Source organism: Phocoena sinus, chromosome 18, assembly GCF_008692025.1.
Source record: "Phocoena sinus isolate mPhoSin1 chromosome 18, mPhoSin1.pri, whole genome shotgun sequence".
In the NCBI taxonomy this organism is placed as follows: domain Eukaryota; kingdom Metazoa; phylum Chordata; class Mammalia; order Artiodactyla; family Phocoenidae; genus Phocoena; species Phocoena sinus.
In genome coordinates, this window is record NC_045780.1 from 21425255 (window position 1) to 21446712 (window position 21458).

At 38.0% G+C, this 21458-nt stretch overlaps 1 protein-coding gene across 1 annotated transcript in view; it reads right to left on the reverse strand.

Moving 5' to 3' along the window:
• COG3 (component of oligomeric golgi complex 3) overlaps positions 1 to 21458 on the reverse strand; it is a 53375-nt gene that overhangs the window by 27021 nt on the left and 4896 nt on the right. Inside the window, exons 2-14 of the mRNA XM_032610735.1 lie at positions 17360 to 17506; positions 14867 to 14928; positions 13650 to 13815; positions 12555 to 12629; positions 11161 to 11253; positions 10370 to 10495; positions 9015 to 9095; positions 7857 to 7900; positions 7263 to 7389; positions 6580 to 6671; positions 5326 to 5465; positions 3736 to 3896; positions 859 to 970 (exon numbers count right to left, since the gene is read on the reverse strand). Of these exons, the coding sequence (XP_032466626.1) occupies positions 859 to 970; positions 3736 to 3896; positions 5326 to 5465; positions 6580 to 6671; positions 7263 to 7389; positions 7857 to 7900; positions 9015 to 9095; positions 10370 to 10495; positions 11161 to 11253; positions 12555 to 12629; positions 13650 to 13815; positions 14867 to 14928; positions 17360 to 17506 (1426 nt within the window). The remainder of the gene's footprint in view (positions 1 to 858; positions 971 to 3735; positions 3897 to 5325; positions 5466 to 6579; positions 6672 to 7262; positions 7390 to 7856; positions 7901 to 9014; positions 9096 to 10369; positions 10496 to 11160; positions 11254 to 12554; positions 12630 to 13649; positions 13816 to 14866; positions 14929 to 17359; positions 17507 to 21458) is intronic.

Below are 21458 nucleotides of genomic sequence, written 5' to 3' on the forward strand. Positions count from 1 at the left end.
CACTGTTACAGAGCTGACTCAGAATAAACTGCTGATGCACTAAGCCTGGGGATCTGGGGGCAGCTGGGGCTCTTTAAAGCCCATGGAGTTACAGTACGCCCGACTCCCAGTCAGTCCCACATGGAGCTGAGTCTGAGTGTCACTCTTACAGCTGAGGGGTGAGGAGAAGGGGTGCCCTACTTCTCATCTAGCCTGTTGTCTAGATAACTCATCAGTTATCCAGGGTGACTCTTGGACAATTTTGTTCCTTGCCTAACAGGTACCCTAGTCCAAGCTATCCCATACGCTTCTGTCAATTTTTTTACCCGAGTCCTAGGCACTCAATACATTTTTAAAAATGCAAATCTGATGGTACAATTAGGTAGAATTTCAAAGTCCATGAGATTATCACCTGACACCTATCACAAGCTGGCCTGTTTTGCCTGCTCCTTCCTACAGGAACCTGTACCCAAACACAGCAAACCACCTGACATCCCCAAAGCAACCATGGTCTTCCATTCCTGTATGCCGTCCTCCATGCGATTCTATCTTAAAACAACCTTATTTCACCTGGCTCTCTCATTCTCATCAACACTACAGCTGTCAGATTCCACACCTCTCACTGAATTAGCCTTCCTACACTCAAAGTTCATCCCCCTTCACAATTCTGATGCCCTTTTCCCGTGGTCCAAGAGTGCCCTGTGGCTACCTTTATCCTGTCACCCCTGAATTACGCCTGTGGCTTGCCAATCTCCGCCTGCTAAAGTGTGGGCTCCTCAAAGGCACAAGCTGTTTTTCTTGCCTGAGACATGACAAGTCCTCAATAAAAGTTTATTAAATGAATGAATAAAAGCTGGAAGTTAAAACATCATAACATACCAGATTTTGTTAGATTATTAGGAGGCTCTGCTTCTTCTAACTGAACGTCTGAAAACAAAGCTTCTGAAGGTGGTACCTTCCTCTGCTCATCTTTTAAACTCTGTGCAATTTGCTGTATAAAGAAATCAGAAGGAACATTAAAGTGTAGTTTTCAGCTGTGTCTAGCAATATGAACACATTCTTTCTATAAAGTAAAAAAATATAAACTAATTAATGGATAAACGAACTAATGAACTATGCCAGAACAACACATGGAGATGAAAAAGTTAAATTGGTATAGAGTGTCTCTATTCTCATAAAGGCACACATAGCCTTTTCTGAACCACTAATTTCAGAACCATTACAAGGTATCTGCTGAAGAGAGTCAAACATACAAGGCTCAGATTAGAAGCTTAATTTTCATTTTTACATTTAGAAACAAAGTATTCATATTTAAGATTGGGTACATTCTAGATGTCAGAAATGCTTTTATCAAGGAGTTGGCAAACTCAAACTACAGGTTTTCTCTTTATGTGAGAACAGCTACAGTTTGTTATTTTTTAAGCAGATTTTAAAAAATTATCTTATGGACTGAGGCTATTTAACTCTTTTTCACTATCTAAAGAATATCATCAAATATACACAGGTCACTAACTACTAAGTTGGCAATGAAAATCCTACTTATTTACATTGGTTATAAAGGTGGAAATATACAGAAATGAAGGCCTAACACAGCAGTCCCCAACCTTTGGGCACCAGGGACCAGTTTCGTGGAAGACACTTTTTCCACAGATGCGGGGGAGGGTGGCTCAGGCAGTAATGCGAGAGATGGGGAGCAGCTGTAAATACAGATGAGGCTTTGCTTGCTCACCCGCCACTCTACTCCTGCTGTGCGGCCTGGTTCCTAACAGGCCATGGATGGGTTGGGGACCCCTGGCCTAACAGACACCCACCTATTGCCAAAAAGAATAGCCAGCTAACTGTTTAGGAGACAGGCTCTGTATCAGTCAGGCCTGTCCTTTCATTCTGCAAACAGAAACCAGAAAGTATAGCTAATCCCTAAATGGCACACAGATGTCACAGCCAGATCACCTTAAATCCCTGACCTTCACCAAAAGAAAAACAAAGCAAATAGATTTACTGGAAGCAGTACACTTAAAACAAGAGGTCGGGCTTCCCTGGTGGCGCAGTGGTTGAGAGTCCGCCTGCCGATGCAGGGGACACAGGTTCGTGCCCCGGTCCGGGAAGATCCCACATGCCGCGGAGCGGCTGGGCCCGTGAGCCATGGCCGCTGAGCCTGCGTTCCGCAACGGGAGAGGCCACAACAGTGAGAGGCCCGCGTACCGCAAAAAAAAAAAAAAAAAAAAAAGAATCCACCTGCCAATGCAGGGGACACGGGCTCGATCCCTGGTCTGGGAAGACCCCACATGCTGCGGAACAACTAAGCCCGTGCGCCACAACTACTGAGCCTGCGTGCCGCAACTACTGAAGCATGCGCACCTAGAACCCATGCTCTGCAACAAGAGAAGCCACTGCAATGAGAAGCCTGCGCACATCAATGAAGAGTAGCCCCTGCTCACCTCAACTAGAGAAAGCCTGTGCGCAGCAACGAAGACCCAAGGCAGCCAATAAATAAATAAATAAACAAAATTTTAAAAATAATAAAAAGAAAACACTCAGGATACTGGCCATGTGTTGACTAAATAAACATACCAAATGTATCACTAAATTAAACTGGGAGGGGGTATATAGTAAATGCAATCACCTAACATCCTATCAGATAGCACTATTAAAACAGGTATCCTATCTAGAATGTAAAAACTGATACAAAGGAGACAAGGAAAGGAGGGGAGGAAGGGGAGAGAGCACAACTCCCTAGATCAGGCTGAGAAACAGACCTGTTTATACCAGTCTGCCCAAGAAGCTGGAGCTGCTGAAGGCCCCCACCAAGAAGAAGGGGGCAGCCTCCTCCTCCACCAAGATACCTTCCTAAGGATACAGCCCCAGCAGAGGCCATCTCTGCAGACCCCTCCTCTGTGCTCAGACCTGTGCAGGTGACCCCATAGGGAGGAGGGATATGCTCCCCAGAGCCTGGGTTGTGCCTCAAACTTTACTGTGGGCCTGGCCCATGGGCAGGTGATCAGCAGGTCTGAAATGCACTGACTGGTTGGCTTCCCAGGGTGCCAAGAACTCAGTATAGGCCAAGGCCGGGAGGATGCCTTCACCAAGTTCCTGTGTTCCCCCCTCACCCTTCCCATATCCAGTCTTCACTGGCTTAACCTGGAGCAATAAACCTGATTTTGTCATTCAAAAAAATTAATAAACAAATAAAAAGAATTTCCAGGTTCTAATTCTGTTTAAGCACTAATACTCTATGCATTATTTTAACTCTGTACAGCACTCAAAGAAAATGAAGATACATATGTAACTGAAAGATTAGTGAGATATACCTAAGTCTTCAAACCATAAACTGGACACCAGCACTGTGTAATTTTGAGGAGACAACCACCAGAGTTTTTAATGAGAGAAGACGACACATGGTTATGTGACCATCAACTCTGGTGGCTTATATGTTATTAATCCTCTTCTATGCCACTTACCAAAAAGAAGAGAAATCATAGAAAGCACTAATTCTATTTAAAAATTGAGAAGACACGCTTCCTGGGAAAGGACAGAAAACTGAATCAAATGTTTATAAAATACAACTTGAAGGAGGGACAATCTAACAAATTATATCTGTTCAGTTTTTTTAAATTTTTATTTCCTATGATTTCATGGCAAGTTTGTCTTGATTTTTGCATCCTGAATGAGAATTAAAAAGAAAAATCCTATTTTCACCAGTATAAAATATCCAAAAGTTGTGTGGGGTAGGGGAAAGATCAAATAAGAAGACCCTACCTCCATCATTACTAACTTATCGGGATACGCTAGATCTCCAGGAGCTGGTTTATAGCCTGTGATGTCTGTCTGAATGTAGATGTGGGTTCGGTAGACAAGTCGCTCTTGTACATCTTCCAACATCTGCTTTACTCCAGCTGCAAATGCCCCCAACTGTTCAGCTGATAAAAAAAAAAAGGTCAATCACCCATTCCTTCAGATTTAAAAAGTACTTTCTTTAAACGAGCAAAAATATTACAAAATTGTCTAGTAATAGTATAAACCACTCTTGCTTCAGGGACTGGTTGTATTCTATTTTGGTATGACTTAATGACCTTAGAAAAATTTAATAAATGTCTTCCAATTTCCTCAAATTTAAAATTGGAAAATAAATTTGCCCTTACATCTTCTTCCTGGGACTCTGTGAAATAATTTCCATTATTAATGTGAATAATAATCTTATTTTTAAAGTGCTTTGTGTTTTTTTAAAAGGTATCTCTATAGCTTCGTACCAATCCTGAGAGATAGCTAAAGCAGCTTATTAATTAGGTTATCACCCCCATTTGGCAGATAGAGTCCCACAGATATTAAATGACTTGTTAACATTCTCACAAAGAAAAATGAATAAAAAAATAAAATGAGGGAATTCCTCAGCGGTCCAGTGGTTAGGACTCTGCACTTTCACTGCCGAGGGCCCGAGTTCAATCCCTGGTTGGGGAACTAAGATCCCACAAGCCGCACAGTGTGGCCAAATAAATAAATAAAATGAGATATGCGTTTGTATAGAACTTCTTCATTTCTAAGATGCCATCAATGTTAAGACACACCAGTGATTCAGTATCAGCTTTCCAAGGGCTGGGGAGTTGGAGGCATTACACACTCATATAAATATTTACATTAATTTTAAAAATCATCTTTAATTCACAGGCATTAAAATGGGAGAAAATGTACATCTTAGAATGAACTAAATGCAACAGAATAAGAAACTCGGGAAGAGTAACAAACCTATAGTGTCTCTTAAGGAAAGTCAAAGTAAAGACAGTAATTTCTGCCAGTAAAATGATTACCTGAAGGGTATTTTTTAAAGGTACCTAAGTATCACTAGGAAAATCATGTTTTTTATGACAATCAAGCCAATTGTTAAAGCATGTATTAGATGAATAAAGTAAAGCTACTCCAGAGAATTGCTTTTCTTTATTTGTAATTTCGAAAAAGATGAATTATTACTATGTATGTATGCTAAAACAATTTCTGTTTTTTAAATTAACACTTATGCAATATAGTCAATTACTTTATGTACTCTGGTAATAGTGTACTAGAAATACCCAACCCAAAACTGATGGTCAGTTCTCTATGGATTTCAGATGCCAGAAAGAATAGTAGCTATACTTATTTTATTACTAATTTTGCCCAGATTTTAAAATTCTTTCCCCATTATTATTTAGTCACAGAATAAGGTGCATCTTGATTCAAAAAGAGACAAGGCATCAACCCAAGTTTTAAAAATATTGTTTATATAGGGATGGGGGGGAGGTACTAATCTTTTTCAGATTCATTGAGCCATAGATATAATTAAAAAGACCTTTGAAATGATCATTTCTACTTATTTACCATTATTCTGTACATGATCTTCAAGCACCTCATTTTTAAGAATCCCACAAAGTTCCGATAAAGTCTCTAAGTGAATAACGTGAATGATCAATGGCCTGAAGACATCATACAATGACACACACAGTTTCTCCAAAAGTTCACTAAAATGAAAGAATAAAACATGGTTATCAGCAGTAATCCTTTCAGTATTTCCTAACAGTTTAAAAGTCACCCTTGATTGCTTCCACCCAAAAAAAAAAAAAAAAAAAAATATATATATATATATATATATATACATATACATATACTGGAAAATAGTACGTGGGGACATTATATGATGAGAAGTGAAAGGCTGAAAGTAATTCTGTGAACTGTTTTTCCTAGAATCAATAATCAAGCTCAGAATTAATAAGCAATCCTCAACAATTAGCTGGCCCCAGCCGAATGTCAATTTATTACAATTTGTACTTATGTTAGCAATAATTTTGTGTATGTCCTTTCAAAAACAATAAAAAATATTACAGTAGACTTAATTTTCCTTTTATAACCTACACCACTATGAATCAAATGGTGACATTTTCCCCAGGAAAGATAGGTTCAAAACTCTTGAATACTTACAGACTTAGATAAACAAAACTCAAAATATTCTGGACATACACCAAGTATTTTGACAATTTTAAACATTTGAAAAGAAAAACATTAGGCTGTCTATACTCTTTATATTGTCAACAGTACTCTTCTATATATAGTATTTCATCAAAACCGTAAGATATATTTGTCTCTTCCCCTTTACAAGTCATAATCTTGGAATTTTTTAACAGTCAAAACCACCAATATGAAGAACCCAAAAGTGACTGACAGTGGGTTGGAAATAACACTTTGAGAAAAATAAGGAAAAGGATTTTAAATAGTATCTATGTTTTTAAGTGTCCTTCATTAGTTAGAATCATAGAATTTTTTAAATAGAAGGAATTATTACATTTACTGTAGATAAAGGGATCTAGATACCAAGATAGTTCCCTATACAGGATTCTTACTATCATAACTTATTGTCTCCATAATTATATTATAAACAATATGAAAGCATGTTGGCCTTTAAGCTGAACATGTATTTCAAAATAAATAACCACTGTCCCATCCAACAATATTCTGTTCACATACCCACAAAAGTTAAAACACTCCATAGTTAACTTTAGAATACTCCTATAATAAGCCATTACAGCCATTAGCGAATTAAATCTTAAAAACAAGAGTTAGATTCCGTGTACCACCTACTCTAATTTTGATGTTGGTTTTGTAAAAAATTCGTTATAAAGTTGGTGCTCATCCTGGCATACATGAACCATAAAGGCACAGCCACTGCGAATCTGTGGGAAACAAACACACACCATCTATAGTTAGAGACACACAACTCCAGCATTTATGAAATAAAGCCAACATTTTATTTACAAAGAGACTATGCATATATAATTCATAAAACAACTCCCTGAAGAACAGAAAATGGTTTTCTGCACAGTGGAACTATCGATGATTTTTATTTTCTTCTTTATGCTTTCTAAGCTTTTGACAATGAAAATCACTCTTCTAGTTGAAAAGTATTTTAAAAAATAATCTTTATTTTTTTCTATAATCTGACTTAAAATCACACTAAACAAAAAAGCACTTCTGCAGCAAAAGCTAAGATTAATTTGTCTACATAAATCCAGAAACTTTGAAACTTCATCTTTCAAAAAACAATACTGATTTGTGAATCTTCATACCTCAAAAAATCAATCAAAATGAGAATATTTTGCCAAATTGAATGCTAATTACTAAACCAGATTTGTCATAACAGAAAGAAACATTATGTAAGCTTGCTGATATGGGGACCAAAACTTATTTACCCAAGTATAGTTTCTAGGGTATCATAACAGCTCAAAAGAAGGTTTAACATTAAACCGCAACAGGCAGAAACTCACCAAGGCACAGTGGTCTCTGTTACTCTGGCTGGTTAACTCTGTTACAGTACAAGTAATACTAGGGCCCAAAAGGAGTTCCCGCTGATCAAGGTAACACTGGTGGATGTCATCTAGCAGTTGTTGGTATCTGATGAAAAGCAAATGAGACTGGAGTACTGTATAAACTTCTGATTTCAGATATGTAAATTAAATCCGATCTTAAATCCCAAAATAGGTAGCCAAACCTCCAAAGCTATATGGTTACTGCTCATTTGCCCACATTAAATACTAGAAATATTTATGTATATAAAGAAAAAACAAACCATAATGAACTACCATAACCTTTATCTTTTAAAGACAGATTTATCTTCCACGAGTAGTGATGTTACATCTACCTAAATGAGAAGGAAATCCTGCTATATGGGAAAAAGATGCCTTACAAACTCACCAAGTCAGGTCTGTGACCTTGCTCCCCAAACTGAGCTGTGTGCTACAAGAAAAGTCTTGTACAGCATGCAAGGTAATTGCTCAGAAAATATCAGGGACATAACAGACTTGGCAAAATAGCACTTCAAGGAAGGTAACTTGGAAACTGAAGAACCTGTGGGTACTCACTCAGGTATTTTTTCAGATCGTTGTTCTATTTGTTCGATGAGAGTCTGTGGAATAAAGAAAAGTCCACTAACGCCATCTGTTTTAGTTATATTTTCAATTGCTTTCTGATTATAATAGTAACACAAGTTCATGTTAGAAAATCTGTTACTACAAAAAAGTTGAAACATGAAAATCACCTAAAACACAAAAAAATTAATCACATTATTTCAGAATATTTTCTTTCAGTTTTTGTATGCACACAGTTACTACATTTTTCTTTTTAAACAAAACTGGAATTATACTATATATTCAGCTTTGCAATCTGCTTTTCTTTTTTAAAGATTTTTTTAAAAATTTATTTATTTAATTTCTTTTTGGCTGAGCTGGGTCTCGTTGCTGTGCATGGGCTTTCTTCTAGTTGCAGCGAGCGGGGGCTACTCTTCGTTGAGGTGCGCGGGCTTCTCATTGCAGTGGCTTCTTTTGCTGGGAGCACAGGCTCTAGGTACACGGGCTTCAGTAGTTGTGGCACACGGGCTCAGCAGTTGTGGCTTGCGGGCTCTAGAGCGCAGGCTCAGTAGTTGTGGCGTATGGGCTTAGTTGCTCCGAGGCATGTAGGATCTTCCTGGACCAGGGCTCAAACCCGTGTCTCCTGCATTGGCAGGCGGATTCTTAACCATTGAGCTGTATCTGGGATTACACTGATTTAAAATATTGCACTGGCTCTCTACTTTTCCTGAATTAGCATGACATGCAACATCCTCTGTGAGATGGTCTTTGCCATCTTTCCTTTCTTCTTTCCTATCACACCAGTCTTAAATGAGGTCCTCCCAAAATACAAGTCTTTTATGTCTCTACAACTTTCCCTATACATGCTGCTCTCTCTGTATAAAATATCCTTATCAATCCCCTCAAGTCTGCTATAAATCTACGTTTTTTTAAGCTCAAGTATCACCTTCAACTGGAAACCTTCCCTGAGCATTCCAGGAACAGCTAGGTGTTTCCTCCTCTGTGGGCTTAAAGCACCTCAACATACACTGCTATAATGTGGAAGGACAAAGCCTACCTTTCATTCAGGTTCATTTTCCTGGTATAAACAAAGGACCTAACATATATTAGCATTTCAAAAGGGCTGGCTAAATAAATTTCATAGCATTATCTTATTTATGTCAATAGACTTACTCTGACTTTGGGGGCAGCAGCTCGAAATTTCACATAAAATAATGTGAAGGCATTGTCTGCATTAGGTACAGATGAAGGATCCTAACGAAACATGGGGGAGGATAGGGAAGGAAGATAATTAGCGAACAAATAATTATTCAGAAAATATAACACAAACCATTTCATATAGCTACTGCTTGGCCTATATACCAACCAAAAGCTTACAGAGAGAAAGATTAAATACTATTATTGCTACAAATGAGAAATAATTATGTGGAGCTGTCATCTCTCTCTACTTTATAATTAAAATTTATGCTGTTACATGAATTTTGGTGGTAAAAAGACTGAACTCAGATTCGTACTCAGTCACTTTCTGAGTGTAGGACTTTGGTCAAATTACTTAACCTCTCTGAGATTCAGTGCATCCATTAAATGGTGATAACACATATGCACAAAGGTTTTACACAGCTCAATTATAAAGCACTAACACATAGTAGGTACTAGTACTTATTAGGCATTAATTTCCTAAGATAACATTTTGCAAAATAGAAAAATCATATGGTCTGTTATGTCAGCTAAGAGCAATGCGAATGGTAAAATGCAATACAAAACTCAGCAGCTTTGAGCTGAAAGCTCAAGATAGTCCGTATTCTTTAGAAAGTAGGCTGAAAAAATAAAATAAATTATCTTTCAGGTTCTATTTTCTTAGGAAAGAAATGTGCTCAGTGACCATCTGATCTAGCTCCACTCTTATTTTCTAACCTAACACGCTGCTAATTTTCCACCTAGCATCCACTAAAATCTGTAATTGATTAATTTGTCTTTTTCCTTCTTTACTGATTATTTCTCCTGAACATAAGCTCCATGAGGGCAGGGACCTTGTTAGCTCCTTTCACTACTGTACAGTTCTTAGTACAATGCCAAGCATTTAGAAGGCATTCAGTAAAAATACATTTGCTAAATACAGTAAATTAAATTATCCATCATTTGTAAAGAAAGAAATTCAAATTATCTATCATATGTAATTCTACCACTCAGACAGAACCACTTTTATTATTTTGGTGTATTTCCTCCTAACATTTTCTTTAAAAAGATAGGAAAAGAAAAAATTAAAGTGAGAAATAGTTTGAATCTTATTTTATTATTTATCATATAGTACTGAATATTTCTCACAGTTATATATATTCTTTGAAAATAAGACTGTGACAGACATAAGTAACACAGGCATTTTTTCTTATTATAAATAAAATTGCAACACCTATTTATTTAACAAAAGGTAAAAAAAAAATTGGAGTTACTAGATACTAATCTCAGACTAACATTATGGAAAATAAATGAATTAAGAAAACAAAAAAACACCTCACCAGTTAACTCACCCTTTTTAATAATTGACTTGTGAGGTTCTGTAGTGTGTTCACTGTATATGTCTTCATGAGGTGCAAAGCTTTAGAAAGACACTGCTTAAACTTCAGTAAATATACAGGATAATCTTTAAAATTTGGCTGTAAAAGAAAGGGAAAGATTTACAAAAATGAAGCAAACTTTTAATGAAAACCAACCTGTCCTTTACGTAAAGCTATACAGAAAGTTCAAAAGGTCTTATGTAGACTGTAAGCTCCTTGAAGACAAATACTATGACTGTCTTGGTCATAGCCAAATTCCCTGTGCCTGGCACAAAGCAAGGGCTCAATAAATACTTGCAGCTTTTAGCAAAATATATTTTCAGTACCCCACAGACCTCAAGGCAAATATGTGAGGCCCAACTAAGAAAAGAATAGGAGTTGGGTGAAATAAATACAGCTATAAATCCTTGGAGGGCAGAAAGAGATGGTGATTAAACCAAAGGACGTGTCCTTTTATTCCCCCCCCCCCCAAGTAATACTTTTTGTTTCCAAGGAAGTATCTAGCAAAACAGTTAAGTCAACAGTCTAAAAATCACTAGTCCTTTTAGATGGGATAAAGTTGTGTCAGCCAGCCGCTTTTTCTATTCCAGGGGTTGCTGCAGCAGCTGAAAGCATTTTTTACATCACTACTGACAATGACTAAGAATTTACTATAGTTTTTCTTCAAGTATATTACAGAAAGAAATAATTAGTTTACTGCATAAGAAATGATATAATAGGGATGTTAAGATTTCTTTAAAACACACAGAAATACCATGACTTACATGAGATGATATGTATGTAATACAGTCATCTAACTTGGCCAGCATTGGTATAAATCCTTCACTATTCACAGACAGCGTGGGAGAATTCAATTTCTTTAAGGGAAAAAAAAATTTTTACATTTTAAGAGTCACCAAATATACTCAAATGCAGCCCATGTGTAACAATACAATAAAGAAAGGACTAATTTAAAAGAATATGGATTGAATTCAGTTTACTCCTAATGACCTTTAATGGGGCTCTTCACGAATTAGCAAACACTTTATACTCCATTGCACAATGTTATATTAAAATAATACATCATGTGCCTAGATTTCCCACTTTCTAGCACTTTACAACATAAATTTTCCACTTTCAAACACTGGCGATCTTCTCAAGGTTAAAAGATTAACTAGCAGTTACCATGTTCAGCAGTCATACTGAAAGTAAAATATAAGTAAACATATACAAGTAGTACTAATATAAGGTAATATATAATATAAACATGATAGTTAATATTTAATATAATAGATAAAATGATAAATATTAAAATATAAACCTATATAATATATATAATATATATAATATAATATATATATAATATATATATATATAATATATATATATATAATATATATATAATATATAATATATATAAAAGATAAGTAAAATGACCCAATTATATATATATAATATATATATAATATATATATATAATATATATATATATATATAATATATATATAATATATAATATATATAAAAGATAAGTAAAATGACCCAATTATTTCTTATCTTGATATACAAATAGTTTGGCAATGATTTATATTTCCCATTGCATTCCACTGTTAACTGGCTACCGGTTTTATTTCTAACTCTTTAGTAAACTATAATAATTTAGATTTAATAATTTTAATAACATGATTTATATGCAGTTATTATGATTAATTTATGAGCCAGAATACAGAGAAATATAATTTACACAGAAGTCTTTATTGTGACTACCTCTTTGGGATCCAAGAATCCATTATGAGGACTATACTCTTCCTCAAACTAAACATGAGATTAGTTTAAGAAATGTTTTAATTACTATTATAGAAGCACAACCATAGCAAGATTTAAAATGGAATATATCTTCTTATAACCATCACAGCTTACAAATATGATACTATAAGAGTTAACCAACAAAGAGATTTTAATAGCAAAAATACAATTTAAGAAGATTATTTAAATCATATTTGGAAATCTGAACTGGTAATGGTATGTCCATCACTCACAAATAGGAACATCTTAACAACAAGCAAACTATTAAGTTAAAATATCACTCAAGCCAATTTATAAGGTTAAAGATTATACTCAGAACGGGAAATATAAAATAAAGCCACTAATTTTAGAAAAAATAAAGAACAGTGCTTACTGTGTTAATAGTTTCCAATTCATTAAAATAGGAAAGCTTTTGTTGAATGTTTTCAGCCAGATCAACAAGTTCCGACTTGAATTTTTTAAAAGAGAAAAATCAATTATTATGAGAACATAAGAATCAACACTCCAGTCTCAAAATTACATCGAAGAGATTTATACTAGACATACAGGTTTATATTAGATATATGATTTCAGAATAATGCCCAAAGACCTCTGCAGTCATGGGCTAAAATAAGCAATGATTATTACAGTAAATTACATATCTTTTCATAAAATAACAGATGATTACCTTTTTAAAAACATACAAAATATACATAGATAAAATTCTGAGATAAGTATAGTAACTTAAATATTCTATCTTCAAGTCACAAGTTTAAGTGCAACCTAGATCTGTTCATCTTTTCATAAACCCCACCATTAGTATAATCACTATGCCTTGTTTGAAAAGTGTCAATAGGGAATTCCCTAATGGTCCAGTGGTTAGGGCTCGGCGCTTTCAGTGCCAGGGACTGGGTTCAATCCCTGGTCGGGAGCTAAGATCCCGCAAGCCGCGCAGCGCAGCCAAAAAAAAAAAAAAAAGAAGTGTCACAAATGTGAATATACCCTCTTCACTCTGAAACTGTACTGAGACCTAACAGCTCAAAACATACGAAAGTGAGCTTCCCTGGTGGCGCAGTGGTTGAGAGTCCGCCTGCTGATGCAGGGGACACGGGTTCGTGCCCCGGTCCGGGAAGATCCCACATGCTGTGGAGCGGCTGGGCCCGTGAGCCATGGCCGCTGAGCCTGCGCGTCCGGAGCCTGTGCTCCGCAACAAGACAGGCCACAGCAGTGAGAGGCCCGCGTACCGCAAAAAACAAACAAACAAACAAACAAAAAACATACGAAAGCTTGCCCATGCCCCTGCTGACATAAGCTTAAAAGCAGGCTGTCAAAGTAATAATTTGCATACTTAGCACAGAGCCTCATACAGAGAAGTGTTCAAAATATACTTGGCGAAATAAAGGAAATTAGAATTAAATTGTATTCATCTATTTAAAAATAAAATATTAAACATAGTCAGTCACTGACACTCTCTCCTACTCCAAATTACCTGCTCTTTCAGGAGCTGTTCACAGGCTTCATGTAGGGCTCCTGTCTTATTGGACACAAAAAGATACTGTTTCTGCAATGATTCCAGATGCTGAAGAGCATTGTTGACATCATTCAATATAGCATCACACTGCTCCTGAAACCCAGACAAGTAATCCCTCATCTGTCTAGAAAACAGAACCAAAAGGGGATTGGCAATAATATTTTCCCCCAATAAGCACAGACAATAAACAACAAGGTCTCGTTTTCCTCCAAATGCTTGCACTTCAGAAGGAAAGTCTGACCTATTCAAAAAGTTTATTATATTCAGAAATATAGCAAAAACTATGTCACAAACTGTTTCAGTACTTAAGAAGGAAAATGACTGAAATTATGAGCAATAAAAGGAATCAGCCTTAAAGCCATAAGCTGGCTTTTCACATGTAGGGCAGTAAATCATGGGCTCAACTTTCAAAGACTGGGACACCAGGCCCATCCCAAGGTAACAAGTAGGTCCATCCTTCAGGTCATGTCTGCCTTTGAGAGATGGTGTGATGTCATGGAAAGAATTTTGGACTTGGAATTGGAAGACCTGAGTCCAAGTCCCAGCTCTGCCCAAGTCTCCATGACATTAGGCAAGTATTTAATAGTACCAGGCCTCAGTTGACTCGTTTGTAAAATGGGAATAATAACACCTTTCCTTAGAGAGCGGCTATGAAGATTAAATGGAATCATACATCAAAGAGCCTAACACAATGCCTAGCAATAGTAGTCACTTAATTAATGTTAAATGAATACAAATGTTCAACCCACGGTCCCCAAATCAGCTAGAAACAGTACAGTCACTTCCCACATGCCGTCAATATACACAAACAAAACAACATAGTTCACACCCTGCCTAGTTGGCCATCCCTAAAGTCTCTTGGGTCTCTCCCTCTAAAGAAAGGCAGCAAACACCTCTTAGAGTTCCTGACAAAACTCCCACTTGATTCCAAGCCTTTCTAGTTATCTAAAATCAACCTCTGCTCCTCCTAACCTATTAATTACAATGTGACTTTTTTTTAAATCGCACAACTTCCAATACCAGTTGGAATGACCCACATCCTTTCTAGCTATTCTTAAAGAAAATGTTGCTGCTCAAGTTTTCTTTGTACCTTAATTTTGTTTAAAGGCACAGATAACGAAATGCTTAAGATGATCTAAGAATTAGGACAGCCAACAAATATAAGAGCCACATACCTATATTTAGTTCCTTCATCCTGATCCATCTGAGTTTGTAGCTTTGCAAACCATGAGAAAAACTGGAAAAATAGGGTATTATGTTGTCAACAAAACTAAAACAGACAAAATGAAAAGTGGCTACATGCTAAACAGCAAGTCAAAAGGGTAGACACTAAGTCTTACTGTTTGGGGCTCAGACATTTATAGCTGTAAGCCAGGAGATGGCAATTTAATTGCATGGTCAGTGTCTGCATTCCAGGAAAAGCAAAGTATCTTAAAAACACGGGCCATTTTCAGAGTTAAATAAGAAAGAGTATTAACACGATAATATGTAGAAATAAACATTTCTTCCTAAGAAGCTAATGCCTACCTGCTAGTTTGCCAAATTTGAGTAGGTAACATAGGGCTCTGGGTAAATATTATCTAATAATAATTGTGAGACTATAAGCTCAGAAACAATATAAAGGAGTGGTTTAAAAACATAGCTTTTGCATCAGCTAAACCTGGGTTTGAATTCTGGTCCTACCATCAAGTTGTATACTTAAAATGAGTACATTTTATTGTATGTAAATTATAACAATGTATTAGATCTTTTTCTTTTAATTTAAAGAGAGACATGCAAGTGCAAATTTAATCCAGAAGATCTTTTTTTTTTTTTTCAAATGGTCCAAGTAAATTCACAGACATGGTGCAAGATTATCTTCTATAATTCTCAAGTGGGATTCGAAGTCAAAGGTATGCTTTATTCTCTGAAGATACTACTCTTGCCAAGTGCCTTGGCTTTCGTTTCCTGAACACTGATTGTGTGCTTGGCACACACTGCACTTACATGCATTATCTAATTTAATTCTCACAAAAGTCCTATGAGATAAGTATAGAATTATCTTTGTTTTACACATTAGGAAACGAGATCTGAGAAGATAAGTAATTTGCCTAAGCTCACAAAGATGGTAAGTGATGGAGGTGACCTTCAGATCCAGGTTGGTCTAACTCTAGAGCTAGAGCTCTTCATCACTTTGCAGCACTGCCTCTCTTGACTGAGTGCAGAGGTCCCCAACCTTTTTGGCACCAGGGCCCGGTTTCATGGAAGACGATTTTTCCATGGACCCAGTGGGGGGCGGGGGGGGGATGGTTCCGGGATGATTCAAGTGCATTACATTTACTGGGCACTTTATTTCTATCACTATTACATTGTAATATGTAATGCAATAATTATACAACTCACCATAATGCTGACAGGAGGCGGAGCTCAGGCGGTAATGCGAGCGATGGGGAGCGGCTGTAAATACAGATGAGGCTTCACTCGCCCGCTGCTCGCTTCCTGCTGTGCAGCCTGGTTCCTAACAGGTCATGGACCACTACCGGTCCATGGCCCGGGGGTTGGGGACCCCTGACTTAGTGTATATGCAATTCAGCACACTTGCTTTATGCTTCACTTGGTAAATGCCTTAGCTTTGATTCTTCTTTTCTTTTAACTGAAGTATGGTTGATGTACAGTGTTGTGTTCGTTTCAGGTGCATGGCAAAGTGATTCAGTTTTATGTGTGTGTGTGTATATCTGTTCTTTTTCAGATTCTTTTCCCTTATAGGTCATTACAAAATATTGAGTATAGTTCTCTGTGCTGTACAGTAGGTCCTTCCTCAGCTTTGATTCTTAAGAGGACAGAAAGATGAGACAGAGGAAGCAGCAGAAGAAACTACTGTACATTTAAGTTTATAGTTGGGAATAAGCAAAAACCAAGAGATTTCACACGCTAAATTTCAGAAAAATAACTATAAGCGTTCGTCTAAAGAGCATATTGAGGTTTTTAAGAAAGAAATTACCTAGCAGCAAGCAGTGAGGGGTGCGGTTGGGGGGTCTGCATGTGTGCATGTGTCCACGCACATGCATGTTGGGGGACACATTAACACAGACACGTACTGGGAGGAGGTCTAAAGGGCATAAAATATCAAAACCTTAATAAATATAATAGTCTATCCAAACTTGGAATAGCATATTTTTATCTGTACTGCAAATAAAACTGGGCAACAGATTCATTTAAAACACTTAAGAAATAACCAGGGCTTCCCTGGTGGCGCAGTGGTTGAGAGTCCGCCTGCCGATGCAGGGGACACGGGTTCGTGCCCCGGTCTGGGAGGGTCCCGCGTGCTGCGGAGCGGCTGGGCCAGTGAGCCATGGCCGCTGAGCCTGCGCGTCCGGAGCCTGTGCTCCGCAACAGGAGTGGCCACAGCAGTGAGAGGCCCGCGTACCGCAAAAAAAAAAAAAAAAAAAAGAAATAAACACAAAATCAAAAATGTTCTAGAAATAGAAACAGCTTTGGGAAAGATCACTGGTGTTCTCCTTACTTGGTGCAAGTAATATATCCTTCTTTCTCCAGCCCCCCCCCCAAAAAAAAAGATGTCCTAGAAAGACTTTAAATACAGTTTCAAATGTTCACAACTTTTAATTAGGACCTCTGTCTTGAGACATTTAAAACAATCAAATATCCTGAGAAATAATGCTGCCATTCACCTGCTGTGCAGTTTCAATTCTTTCTTCTTCCATTTCTAAGGAGGTGAATCCCTTCAAGAGAATGTCTTCTGTAGATTCAGGCACTATTGAAGCCTGTGCGATGGCCAGCGACTGGGATGTTAAACTGCACAAGTCTTCAATTGGGAGCTTGAAAAGAAAAGAGCCACAAAGATATTCAAATAACTTGAAAATTCTCTAAACTTAACTCAAGATTGGTATTCCACCTCAGGTGTTTTGAAAGAGAAAGAAATGTTTTCTGTTAAATCGTCTGATGTTAACAAGTGCCATATGATACTAACACTTATAACTAGGTTCTCTCTATATTAAATGCTGGTCTCAAAATATAAACATGACAACAATACCCAACCATTTGCAAAGTATGGTTTTTGAGTTACCTTTTGAAAACTGGTGGTGAACCTGTACTAATCCACACACCTTTTCCTACTGGAACTTCTTGGGAACTAGCACCAAGTCAAAGGCAAAACCCGCGTGCTAATGAAAGTAGCCGGCCCTCTCCATTATCAACACAAAAGCCTCACCTCATTAATAGAACCAACAGAAAACAAATCGTACCCAAGAATCAACTACCAACAACTATATCCCCTTCTACTATTTCTACACTGCTGCCACACTTCACCCACATCTTCTTGCTGACAAATTCTGAAATTACAACTGAAAAGAAAGAATTTCAGAATTTCCCATCAGCTTCAGAAGAGCCTCACCTTGAGGCCATCAGACCTACAATACTGTCTAGTTTGCCATTACTCAAGATATTCCAGGTGTTCATTTACCTAGGGTCATACAGACAAGCTGTTTCTGGACTTAAAAGAAAGGGAGTGTGAATGCTTGGGAAGGTAAAAGGGTGGAATTATTTCGTTTCAATCCCAGTTTCTGCCCTTAAGGCATGACATCTAAGGTCCGGCAATAAAAGACCTTAATCCAAGGCCTTAGGAAATTGCCTCCTGTCTATTTTTCTAGATACAGAAATTTCGGCTGAAGACAGTATTTTCTCTTCAAAGCTAAAATAAAATAAGCTAGATGCAAAATGCACCATAATTAATTTAGAAATACAACCCTTTAAATATGGGGGGAGGGAATTCCCTGGCAGTCCAGTGGTTAGGAGTCAGTGCTTTCACTGCTGTGGGCCCAGGTTTGATCCCTGGTCTGGGAACTAAGATTCTGAGAGCAGCGTGGCATCAAAAAGAAAGAGAGAGACACACAAAAAGAGAGAGAGAAAGAGAGAGAAAAAGAAAGAAAGGAAGAAAGGAGGGGGGAGAGAGAGAAAGAGGAAGGGAGGGAGGGAGGGAAGGATGGTGGAAGGGAGGAAGGGAGGGAGGGAGGGAGGAAGGAAGGAAGAAAGGAGAGGGGAGAGAGAGAGAAAGAGGAACGGAGGGAGGGAGGGAGGGAAGAGGGAGGAAGGGAGGGAAGGGAGGAAGGGAGGGAGGGAGGGAGGGAGTTTTGTGTCTGGGTTAAAGTGGGGCTGCACCTTCGGGCGCAGTAAAGCACATCACAGTGCGGCCTGGTTTGAACCCTGCTCACTTAATAAGCGTGTTACAACGGGCAAATCACGTAATGCTTCTAAATCTCTATTTCTTCTCTGTAAAACAGGAATTACATTATCTGTATCATGAGGCCATTGTGAAATGAAGAAAACACAGGTGTAAAAAAACAGGCTCCTTGGACCACTGGGAAGCTGCAGACAGAAAAAAAGTGTTCAGAAAGGTCCTCAATCTGCTTTCTCCCAGGAGGGTCCTGGATGTAGAGATACGTCTTACTAAGGGCATCATTGTTCAACATAAACTCTTCCTGAATGGTGACACAATCCCTGAAGAGAAAAGGACTGTTGGGCAGGAAGAGTTAAGTTTCTGAAATCTGATGAGAGTCTATCTTGACTCTAACGTGTCACCAGCAGCTGTGTGCTGCCACCAGAGGTTCTGAGGACAGAGGAAGCTGAGCTGAGCTAAGCCTACCTGCTCATGCTCTGTGCGAGTTACCAACACTCTGTCTCCTCGGAGACGGTGCTCCGTGTATTCAGCATAACGCCTGCCAAATAACACACACAGTCAACCGGAGCCGCTTCTATTTATCATATTACTATTCCTCCTTATTAGTAGTAACAAAGTAAATTTATTTCTTTTACTTTATTTATTTTTATTGAAGTATAGTTGATTTACAATGTTGTGTTAGTTTCTTGTGTACAGCAAAGTGATTCAGAAATATGTGTGTGTGTGTGTGTGTGTGTGTGTGTGTGTATATATATATATTCTTTTTCAGATTCTTTTCCATTATAGGTTATTACAAGATATTGAATATAGTTCCCTGTGCTATAGAGTAAATCCTTGTTGTTTATCTATTTTATATATAGTAGTTTGTATCTATTAGTCCCAAACTCCTTATTTATTCCTCCCCACTTTCACCTTTGGTAACCATAAGTTTGTTTTCTATGTCTGTGAGTCTGTTTCTGTTTTGTAAATAAGTATTTGTACCTCTTTTTAGATTCCACATATAAGTGATATCATATGATATTTCTCTTTCTCTGTCTGACTGACTTAGTATGGTAATCTCTAGGTCCATCCATGTTGCTGCAAATGGAATTATTTTATTCTTTTTTATGGCTGAGTAATTGTATATATGTGCCACATCTTCTTTATCCATTCCTCTGTCGATGGACACTTAGGTTGCTTCCGTGTCTTGGCTATTGTAAATAAGAGCTGCTCTAGAACGTTGGGATGCATGTATCTTTTCAAAGTAGAGTTTTCTCCTGATACATGCTCAGGAGTGGGATTGTAGGATCAAATGGTAACTCTATTTTTAGTCTTTTAAGGAACCCCCATACTGTTTTGCATAGTGTCTGCACCAATTTACATTCCCATCAAAAGTGTAGGAGGGTTCCCTTTTTACAGTAAGTAAATTTACAAATCAGAATCTACACTGCTTCTTGGGAACAGAATCGTCTAAGTTACCTTTACAAAATTATAGTTTATTAGTAGTAAAATTTAGCTATATATGAACAGATCATGACAAAATTCAAACACATAATTCTATCAGCACTGTTTACACGATACCTAAGGAGGAAAAGGGAGAGAGACAAGGATCAGGTACAGATTTGAAAAATCTACCAGAAAGCACATGGAGACTAGGCTAAAAGAATGCTAGACAGAGTGTTGCTTGCACCTTAATAATAAGAAAAAGACAAATAATCTACAAAATCAGGTTCTTGAAGCCATCAGAGAGTTGAGGTTCCAGAGTAACTAAGTAGCTTAAAATCTAGAAAAAGATGGGTATCTCCAGGCAGAGACAGAGTGAGAGCACGGGCTTACCATGGCAGATTATGGAAAAATAGATGACAAATGCCACACAAGTAGGTAAGAATTAGGCTAAAATTTCTTTCAAATTACTAAATGCTAGAGGACGGGTGAGTACAGAATGCTTGGAAGTCACAGACACAAGGGGAATTTGCACCCACTCACATGGTCTTCACGGACCTCCACCAGGTGCTCATGAGAAAGAATGAGGACTGGTGGTGCAGGCTCAGAAGAGGAGGGGTCTGGGGAAAGTGGGGCACAAAGCCCCATCCAGACCCTTCTCCCCAGTGGAACAAAATCTTAAAACACTGAAAAAAGGGCAGCAAGCCCTATCAACCCTAAGGCACAGGGGAGAACACACTACAGCCGGGGAAAGGGAAAAGAAAACAACCATTACCCCTGGAGGAGAGGCAAGAAAGAACCCAAGACCCAGAACATCAGAGGTCTCCTACTGCCGGAGGAGGGCAGAGTCAGTAAGAAACTCCACCCCTGAGTCCCAGGGGCAAAAGGCCTGCCTAAGACTGAGGCTGGATGCAGATGACAGAAAACGCCCACCTACCACCACCAGGCTATAGAGCGCCAGCAATGCTCTCCTGTGGGAGGGGCAAGAGCACAGACACCCTCTGAGACACAGGCGCACAGCACACCAAAAGCTGAGGGTTGAGGAGGAAGGTTAAGAAGACCCCGCAGCAGCCCAGCCCCAATGCTAGGCAAAAAGTAATGAAAGAGAAGTCTGAAGCCAGTGGTAAACTAAAAGCAACCAGAACAAAAACAAAACCCAAACCTAGCCCACT